Source organism: Microcebus murinus, chromosome 2 (assembly GCF_040939455.1).
Source record: "Microcebus murinus isolate Inina chromosome 2, M.murinus_Inina_mat1.0, whole genome shotgun sequence".
NCBI classification, from domain to species: domain Eukaryota; kingdom Metazoa; phylum Chordata; class Mammalia; order Primates; family Cheirogaleidae; genus Microcebus; species Microcebus murinus.
The window spans coordinates 9,411,057-9,421,272 of NC_134105.1; the positions used below are offsets into that span (position 1 = coordinate 9,411,057).

At 58.5% G+C, this 10,216-nt stretch overlaps 1 protein-coding gene across 1 annotated transcript; it reads left to right on the forward strand.

Annotated features, from left to right (window-relative positions):
- The first annotated feature begins 2,043 nt into the window (after positions 1 to 2,043).
- Positions 2,044 to 9,101, forward strand: LOC105870484 (chymotrypsin-C). The gene is made up of 8 exons (XM_075994277.1): positions 2,044 to 2,169; positions 3,663 to 3,754; positions 3,845 to 3,942; positions 5,057 to 5,182; positions 6,027 to 6,163; positions 7,369 to 7,514; positions 8,282 to 8,434; positions 9,025 to 9,101. Exons 1-8 carry the CDS (start codon positions 2,130 to 2,132, stop codon positions 9,037 to 9,039), a joined length of 807 nt encoding a protein of 268 aa, XP_075850392.1. The 5' UTR covers positions 2,044 to 2,129; the 3' UTR covers positions 9,040 to 9,101.
- Positions 9,102 to 10,216: the final 1,115 nt, after the last annotated feature.

The window sequence follows — 10,216 nt, forward strand, 5'->3', positions numbered from 1 at the left end:
GTAGAGAAGGACTCTTTTCCCAGCCTGCACTCCATCAAACTCCCGCCCAGAACGAATCTCCTCTCACACAGAGCTCCCAGCCTTTGGCCCATCTCACCAACGAACACTTATCGCCCTGGCCAGCAGGGAGCTCCCCCGGTGCTGAACGGGGTCTTACCATGTCTGTACACCCAGCCCCAGCACAGGCCTGCTCGCAGTATGTGCTCAGCGATCGTGGGAGGAGCGCATGAATGACCAGATGTTTTCTGTGTATATAGTGTGTCGCTGCCTCACAGTCTGGGCAAACAAAAGTCATATCTTTAACCACTTCCGTACGGCGCTCACCAGACTCGAACCCGTGCCCACAGGCGGCACTCACAGTCTGCACGACAGTCTGTGCTGTGCATTGACGACGAGTCCGTTTTGCTCTTGTGTGATGAGAAAGCTTGAAAGCACTGAAAGCTTGTTTTACTTTACAGGCAGCTTTCCTTGTAATGTAAATCAGAATAGGTGACACATACATACGTGTTTTTATTACGTTATTTTTAAATGTTCACAATTTTATTTTGATAGATGAAAAATTAGAAAAGTCACATCACGGCTGTCGGCTAAAGTCGCTGTGCGCGTTCATCTGTGGCTGTCGACTATAGCAGACGCTCGTACCGCAGTGGTTAAACACGCAAGTTAATCCAACGCCAAGGCCCCACCCTTGCGATCGCAGGACACTCGCTCTCTCGGGCTTCCCCTGCAGGTGCCCACAGGCCACGTGGGGCTGCTGCTGCGGTCTTGGTTTGCTTGGCCAGAAGATCAGGCCAGCCAACCCAGTGTCACCACAGTAACTCAGGCAGTCTGGGCCACCTGGGTAATGGCATCCTCTGACGGGCTCGGCCCTGCACGGGGGGCTGGCCCGGGCCGTGCAAAAGCTGGAGCGGGTCCCACCCTGCCCTCCGTTTCCCAGCGAGAGCAGCTTTCTCTCGGCCGCCCAGGGCACAGCCCAGGCAGCTCTGGGACCAAGGGCAGGTGCTCAGGATGATCCGCAGAACATTCTGGAACTCTGGCTCTGCACTTCATATAAAAGCTCACGTGAGCAGGGGCCACAGTCAGGGCCCACGCACCCAACGGGGACAGTGGGCACAGTGCCAGGAGCCCAGGGTTCCTTTAGGGGCCTACAAAAATGTGTTCATTTCATCAAAATCAACAGGAAAAAAATGACTAGAATCCAAACCGGACTACATTCACCTTTGTGCCCGCACAGCCACAAAACATAGTTTTAGTACTTTTTGATGGAGGAAGGGGCCCGTGAAGGCAAATGTGCCCCACGACCAGGTCAGTCTCAAGCCACTGAACTTGACATTCAAGTCGCAGACTCTCAGGACTGAAAGGAACCTGAGAGTCCGTCTGGTCTTGTCCGCCCATTTTAGAGGTAGGTAGACTGAGGGGCCGACAAGTAAGCTGGCTCCAGGAAGAAACCTGGCCAACCAAGCACCTGCCGCTGAGCCTGGGCCATCCGCAGCCCGGGAGCAGGTGCAGGAGAGCGCAGCCAACGTCGGGTTAAGGAGGGAGAAAGGAAAAGGCAGGAAGCCACCTAACAGCACTGCAAAGACAGAGGAAACCGCGTGTCTTAGCAGTTTGAAGCCCCCGCTGGTGTTAGAAGCACCCCCTTCAAAGCCCGGCTCTGTTGCCACCCAGCTGTGTGACCCTGAATGGTCACTTAGTCTCAGCGGCCTCATGTTTAAAGAGAGGATAATAGCATCTACTTCGCGTTGTTGGAAGAGTTGGGTAAGATAATGCAAGAACTAGTGAGCACAGAGCCGGCCACATGGTAGGTACCCAATAAATAACTAGAAAGAATGAGGTAGGGAGAGAGAATGAGAGCACACTATAAGCAAAGTGGGGGGGAGGGGGAGTTGCCAAAAAACATTCCGCAGCTCAGAAATTGCTGTCGCAGGATATTTGGGAAGTCCACGCTTCTGAGCTAGCCCCATCTCTCGTCCAAATTAAACATAACCACCCAAGGTCAGGGAAAGAGCCTTATCAGAGCAGGTTTCTCTCCAAGGGGGTGCCTAGCCTTGACCAGGGTTCACCCCCCTCCTGCCTATAAGTGCACCCCAGCCCGCACTGCCGGCCAGTCGGCCCTGAGCACCCGCACCATGTTGGGCATCACCGTCCTCACCGCGCTCCTGGCCTTCGGTAAGCGATGGGGTGGCCTCTGGGGACAAGGACAGGACCAGGCGGTCCTCCGCTCTCCAGGAAAGGCTCTTCGGGGCCCACCGTGGGTTCAGATGCTACTGACCGGCTGTCTGTCAGGCCAGCCTCTTCCCGCTTGGCAATTCTGCTCCACGGCTGCAAAATAGGGACAGTGACCTGCCCTGCGCTGGTCGGGTCACAGGCCAGGGGATCAGCGGCGGGGTGTGGAAAGCACCGAGCAAGGGGCAGGGACACAGCATACGCCCCGTCCTGGGTTCACTCCAGGGACTTCGGGCCTGCCTTTCCCACAAGCAGCTCTTCCCCGGGGAAGCTCTGCTCCCTCTCGAGGTTTGGTGGCACTCTCCCATATTAGGAGCCAAGGGACTTGGCCTAAATGCCACTCACTCTCTCTCTGCAGGACCTGAACAAGTCACTTCACCTTTCTAAATCTCATTGGCTTTTTTGGCAAATGAGAGCACTTGGTTAAGAGTCCTTCCAGCTAACAACAACAACAACAATAATAATAGCGACTCTCCCTAGCTCTCTGGGAGGCCAAGGCGGGCGGATCGTTTGAGCTCAGGAGTTCGAAACCAGCCTGAGCAAGAGCGAGACCCCGTCTCTACTATAAATAGAAAGAAACTAATTGGCCAACTAATATATATAGAAAAAATTAGCCGGGCATGGTGGCGCATGCCTGTAGTCCCAGCTACTTGGGTGGCTGAGGCAGCAGGATTGCTTGAGCCCAGGAGTTTGAGGTTGCTGTGAGCTAGGCTGACACCACGGCACTCACTCTAGCCTGGGCAACAGAGTGAGACTCTGTCTCAAAAAATAATAATAGCGACTCCTGTTTATTGCATGTTTATTATGTCCCAGGCACTGTGTGCTAAGCCCTTGTTCTGCAAGAGTTAATCCTCAAAACACCTTGAGAGGTAGGATCTATTAATACGCCCATTTTACAGATGAGGACACTGAGGTTCAGTGAGGCTCAGTGTCTTGCCCAATGTCACATGGCTAGTTAGTGGTACAGGACAGGCTGGTGACCACTCCACAACGACAATCTGGCACTCTGTGGATTTAATGTGCACACACACACACACACACACACACACACACACACTGCCATCATACAGTGGCCTAAACAGGGACAGAAGAGCAGGAGGGACACAGGCATGCCCGGGCACTCACACACATGCCAGCCTTCCTTTTAGTTCCCTCAGTGTGTTAAGCGCCGTCTCTGTGCTGGGCCTTTTGCTAAACTCTTTATGCAAGTTGTCTAATTTAGCTCTCAGGACGAACTCACCAGGTTGGTGCTATTCTTCCCATTTCACAGAAAGGGAAGCTGAGGCTCAGAGAACTAGGTGGCGTCCCAAAGTCACGTGGTCAAATATGAACCTGTGTCCACCTGCCCCAACATCTGTGCTCTTTTCACCTGCCCTCCTCCCCCGGTGGGGAGGCCAGCCCCACTCACCTGCCCTCCTCCCCGTCTGCCTCCCCAGCCTCCAGCTGCGGGGTCCCCAGCATCCAGCCCAACCTAACGGCCCGGGTGGTGGGAGGAGACAGTGCCGAGCCCCACAGCTGGCCCTGGCAGGTAAGCACGCTGCAGGGGCGGAGAAGGAGAGGGTGCGGGGAGGGGCCCTGGGGACCTGTGGGCTGACACGGCGCCCCTCCCCCCCTGCAGATCTCCCTCCAGTACCTCAAGGACGGCACATGGAGGCACACATGCGGTGGCACCTTGATCGCCAGCAACTTCGTCCTCACCGCTGCCCACTGCATCAAGTGAGCAGGGACGGTGCCCCAGGGGCCTGCGGTCACCCCGGGGCGGGGGCCTGACTCGCTGCTCTCACTGAGCACCAACTGCACACCCCAGTGCCAGGTGTGGGGCCAAGCAAGCTCCACCCCGTAACTCAGTTGTTCGTTTAGTCAGTCAACAAGTGTTTCATGAGCACCTACTAAGTGCCAGGAAACACAGCCGCAAGGACAGAGTCTGTGCCCTCAGGGAGCCTATATTCCAGCTCAAGGCAGAGCAACAGACAATTCAACAATAAATACATAATGGACTGGGTGGTAATGAAGAAAAATAAGGTCAGAAGGTGACAAAAAGAGCAAGGGGGCTCTATTTTAAATGGGCTGGCCAGGGGACCTCTCGGAAAGGACACACTTGAGCACAGACCCGAAGGAAGTGAGGGAGGAAGGCACGGGTCTGGGGGAAGGGTGTTCCGGGGAGGGAACAGTCCTCGCAGAGGTCTGGAGGAAGGACCCTGTGGTTCGGGTGGGAAATGACAAGGAAGCGGTGTGGCAGGACAGGGTGTGCCAGGGGAGGGCGGGAGGGCGTGCATTACAAGGGGGACAGGTGCCCGATCACGCAGGGCGGTGTGAGGACTTTGGCCTCGACCCTGAGTGAGACAGAGCTGTCGGGAAGGGTTTCGAGCAAAAGAGGGTCGCAGGCCGACTTACATTTGCAAAGACTCACACTGCCGGGTTCAGAACAGACAAGGAGGGAGGCCAGAGTGGAAGCAGGGGGCAGGTAGGTGGCTGTCGCCATAACACAGGCAAGAGGCAGCGGGAACTTGGGTTGGTTTATTCTCACAGCAGCCCTGGGAGGTAAGTTCCATATCAGCTCCACTTCACAGATGGGGCAACTGAGGCACAGGCTTCCCGGCTAGTAGAGGCGAGACTACAGCATGAACCCAAGGCCCTTGACTCCCAGTCCCGGGTCCTTTCCCTGCACCCTGGGAAGGGACAGTGGGGACAGACGCGCCCTTCCTCCACCCCAAAGGAGTCCCATAGTGGCCACAGGGCTGGGTCACCGAAGCCCCGAGTTCCCTCCCCATCTACCCCACTGGCTGGTGGGGGCAGGGGCCACCCTGACCCGGCCCCTCCCTCTGCCCAGCAACGCCCTGACCTACCGCGTGGGCCTGGGCAAGAACAACCTGGCGGTGGAGGACGAGCCAGGCTCCGTGTTCGTGGCTGTCGACACCATCCACGTCCACGAGAAGTGGAACTCCTTCCTGGTGCGGTGAGTGCCCCGCTGACCAGCTCACGGCCCCGGGGACAGCGCAGAAGGAGGGGCCCCGCGGCGGAGCTGCGCAGCCTGTCCCCCCCCCCCCCCCCCCCGCACCGGGCCCCGCCCCCACCTAGCAGCCCGCGGATGACTCTGTTGCACAGAATGGAAAATGCTGAGCAGGGAGGACACCCCTCCCGTCCCCCTCACTGGCCAAGGGTCTCTGAAGGTACACGAGGAGTGAGACCCCTGAGCCCCCCACAGTGTCTTTCCAGAGGGTGAACAGGACCCGCCTTTACCGAGCGCCTACTGTATGCACACGCTGCAATAGGCACTGTATATGCCCTCCCTTATTTAATCCTCACAACAGCCCCGGACAAAGAACCAGGACTCAGAGAGGTTGAGGCGTTCGGCCCAGGTCACAGGGCCCAGTGCTGCCCTGTCTAAGGTTGCCAGCTCAGCTTTCATCCTTGTAACATGAAAATATTGAAAATGGCATCTGCAAGTGCCGCTCTTTTATCATTGTAATTTCCCATTTGCTGCGGCTTGGCTTCGTTTCCGATCTGTCCTGGGGTCCCCGGTTAACCCTTTCCCCACTCGTTTCCCGATCTGTCCTGGGGTCCCCGGTTAACCCTTTCCCCACTCGGCGACACATGCAGAGAAGCACCACGGCCAAACAGGGTGGGCGATCGTACCAGAGGGGGAATCATTCCTGCTCTGACATCCGGAAAGGCCAGGGAGAAGCTGGTGGTCGGGATGTCGATGGAGGAGCCCTGGCCACCCCCTTGGCCTGACGCCCAGCTCACAGCCCGAGCCTGGGGGCCTCCCGCCCACTCACCCTCTCCTCCCCGGATTCCAGCAACGACATTGCCCTCATCAAGCTGGCAGAGCATGTGGAGATGAGTGACACCATCCAGGTGGCCTGCCTGCCGGAGGAGGGCTCCCTGCTGCCTCAGGATTACCCCTGCTACGTCACCGGCTGGGGCCGCCTCTGGAGTGAGTACACCCCTGGCAAATCCCAAGAGCCTTCCTGGAGGAGGCGGCACGAGCTGCCTACCTTTGCCCACCGCTGCTCATTTTTGCCTAAACATGTTCACATCGTTTTAAACTTTGTAATAATAACAGCTAATATTTATCAAGCACATACCATGTGACAGACACTCTAACAAGCACATAGGAGGGGTGTTGTAAGGATTAAACGGGTTAGAATTTGTCTGGCCGGGCACGGTGGCTTGTGCCTGTGATCCCAGCGCTTTGGGAGACTGATGGGAGGGTGGCTCGAGCCCAGGAGTGTGAGGTTGCTGTGAGCTGTGATGACGCCACGGAACTGTAGCCCGGGTGACAGAGCGAGACCCTGTCTCAAAAAAGAAAAGAGTTTGTCAAGTGCATAGATTAGGGCTTGGCACAGAGCGAATGTCTATAAATAAGCTAAGATGAGCTTATCTGGGGTGGGGCTGAGAGCCTATGGCATGCCATACGCCCGAATAGGTCCCCGCTGAATTAAAAGTTAAATGGGGCCGGGCGCAGTGGCTCACGCCTGTAATGCTAGCACTCTGGGAGGCGGATTGCTCGAGGTTGGGAGTTCGAAACCATCCTGAGCGAGACCCCGTCTCTACTAAAAATAGAAAGAAATTAATTGACCAACTAAAAATATATATACAAAAAATTAGCCGGGCATGGTGGCACATGCCTGTAGTCCCAGCTACTTGGGAGGCTGAGGCAGGAGGATCGCTTGAGCCCAGGAGTTTGAGGTTGCTGTGAGCTAGGCTGACAGCACTCACTCTAGCCTGGGCCACAGAGTGAGACTCTGTCTCAAAAAAAAAAAATAAATTAAAAAAAAAAATAAAAGTTAAATGGAAATCAATGAAACTACAGGAGACTTAGAGGAAAATGAAAATGCTGCTCAATAGTTAGAAAATCTCAGGCAAAAAGACCTTTTAACGTGTGCCACCAAAGGCAGGGACCTACAGGAAAAGAGTGACAGTCACCCCCCCAGAAGCCAATCTAAAGACAACTTGCGCAGTTAGTCCTTGCGGGCTGCGCATGGGTGAGCCCTGCCTCCGCCCGCTCCCCGCCCCACCCACGGAGGGCTGGCGGCATGGTGTCACGGCATGGTCCCCACAGCTCCCGTCCTGACGGCCTGGGGCAGGGCAGACAGGGTGGGCGGGCCTCCCCGCTCACCACCCTGTCCCTCTCCCCAGCCAACGGCCCCATCTCCGACGAGCTGCAGCAGGGCCTGCAGCCCGTGGTGGATCACGCCACGTGCACCCAGAGGGACTGGTGGGGCTCCATGGTGAAGGACACCATGGTGTGCGCCGGGGGCGATGGCGTCATCTCCGCCTGCAACGTGAGTGGCCAGGCCCTACGCCCTGTCCCTGCGAGGAGACCCAGCCCTGGCTGGGCCCAGCAGGCTTATGGGGAACCCGTCACCTTGACCCCCACCCCGTCCCCCACACTGTGGTGAGCGCGTGAGAGCTGCACGTGAGTATCTGAGTTCAAGTCCCAGTCCCGCCTCTTACTAGCTCTTTAACCTTGGGAAGGCTGTCGAACCTCTCCGCGCCTCAGTCTTCCCATCTATAAAATGGAGCTATAGTAACCACTTCACAGGGTTGCTGTGAGGACTAAGTGAGTCTAAAGGACATAGAAGAGGCTTCACTGGAGTCTCTACCCCTGTTCCTTCATGCCACGAGCTCCACCAGTCTAGGGAGACAGGGAACTTAGGGAGTCTGACACGGAACCATGAAACAGGGACTGTCCCCGTTTGCAAACACAGGACCCTCTCGCCACTCGCACCCTCCTTCCCCACTCCTCCAACACGGCTCCCAGCATCCTCGCTTCTCTGGACAGCTCACGGGGTCTTAGACATGGTACTGACGCACAGAGAGGGTTAGCACCATCCCAAGATCACACAGCAAGCCACGAGCTGGTCCAACCGCCCCAGGGCCTCCCAGAAGGAGGCCAAGGCAGCCCCAAACCACATTCCGTTGGCCAAACGAGGCCCACACAGGGGCTACCGCGGCTGAGAAGCCAGCCCACACCCCCGCCCCACCCCGCCCCTGCTTCCCGTCCCTCTGGGGCAGGCCTGGTGGCTGATGCCCCGCTGGCCTGGCGCAGGGGGACTCGGGCGGCCCGCTGAACCGCCAGGCTGAGAACGGCTCCTGGGAGGTGGTCGGCATCGTGAGCTTCGGCTCAGGGCTGGGCTGCAACACCCTCAAGAAGCCCACGGTCTTCACGCGGGTATCCGCCTACATCGACTGGATCAACCAGGTGGGCGCCGCCCCGCGCCCCTCGCTGCGCTGTCAGCCCCGCCTCCCCGTGCCCTGCCCCTCGCTCCTTCATTCATTCACTGGCTCACGCCTCTGTTCACTCGTTCACGTGCTCACCCGGTGACCCGCTCGCGCACTTATTCACAGTCACTCTCATGCATGCACTCGGTCATTCGAGGGGCCTGGACTTGGGCGCGGGGAGGAAACAGCCACGAGCTCCTCCGCCCATCCGTGCACCGCGGTCGGCAAACACTCACGTCCCCACCCAGGCGCCACACCAGCAACCCCGAAAACTGAAACGTGGCCCCCGGAGAGCAGGGCCCAGCAGAGGACAGGGCCTGGTGTGGATGGCCGTTTGTCCTCCTAAGGGTGGGGGCACAGAGGGGCACCTGGGCTGGTGGCCTTCCCACTGGGGACCGGTTGTGCTCTGAGCCCCCTTTGCACCGTGGGCGGAGACCCCCGCACGGAGACAGGCTGGCTTGCCAAGGCTGCAGGCTGCGCCCCCCAGACCCGCCCTCCCGCCCGCAGAGCCTCGTGCTGCCCAGAGGTGGCTCGCCCTAGAGCCGCTCACACTGTTCTCTGTCCCCTCAGAAAATGCAGCTGTGATTTGTCCTCGGGAGCCACCGCAGCAAGTCCCTGCAACAGTAATAAACCGCCTTCCCTCTCAAGCGCCTGGATTCTTGATTCGCGCCTCCCCTGTTGGTTCCCGGGCTCTCTGAGAGCTGCCCCTTTGCACCAGGGATCCGGAGAGACCCCTCAGCCAGGCCGGCTGGGCTTGCAAGGAGCTGCTGGGGGCATGAATGCGGCTGGGGTCCCAGGAAGCCGTGAGACCCTGATCAGATCACTCGCTTTTCTGATCCTGCCTCCACAGAGGGGCCTGGTGGGTCCTGGAGCCCCCAGCTGCAGGTGGAGGATGGGGTCTCCTAGGGCAGCCTCCCCAGCCCAGAGAGGCCAGGCCAAGGAGGATGCCCGGAGCTCAGGGACAAGCCCAGGCTCCCTGAGGAAGGAGCTCCCTGGCAGGTCCCCTGACCCAGCACGGGCCCTGTGGCTGCAGGCGGCCTGGGCTCCCTGCCCTGACCCACGCGGGGCCCCAGGCTGGGCATGGTGCGGGTACAGGAAGAGCCCCCGGCGCCCGCTCAGAGGGCACAGCTTTGAGGAAAGCAATGGTGTCCACATAGAGTCACAGGGGTCAGAGCTGGACAAGAGGGAAAAGGGGCCCGGAGAGAGGAGAGTTGGGGCAGGGCACAGGTGTGGACAGCTGGCAGGGCGTGAGCCCTGAGAGCTCCAGGAAGGGACAGTCCTCCTAAGGCTGACCGGAGGGCACTTGGGACCAGGGACAAGAGGGACCCAGTGTCCAGTGAGGCACATTCCGGGTGGGGAACCTGACCCAGACCACAGGGGTCCCTGGTCTGGGGCGCCCTGAGAACGTGCTGCCCCACAGAGGAGCCCCACCCCCGCCTCTGAGCCCCGCCCAGGGGCGCCCTTGGCCACAGCCGCCTCTCACTGGCCCAGGTGTTGTCCTGTCTCTCCATCAGACTTTGTGCCCTGGACGGGGTCATCTGATGTAACTCCCACTCCCCCACGCTGCCAAGGTGATGCTCAGGAAAGACTTTATTTGCGCAGCAAGCAACAGGGCCTACAAGTAGCCTAGTACCACTCGGAGCTGGGAATCTGGAGGTGGTTCAGACAAGATCCCGGCTCCGCGGGAGACAGACCTGCAAACAGACCATCGAGTTCCCTGGTACACATATAAAAATGGAAATGTAGACCAGGACGACAGTAA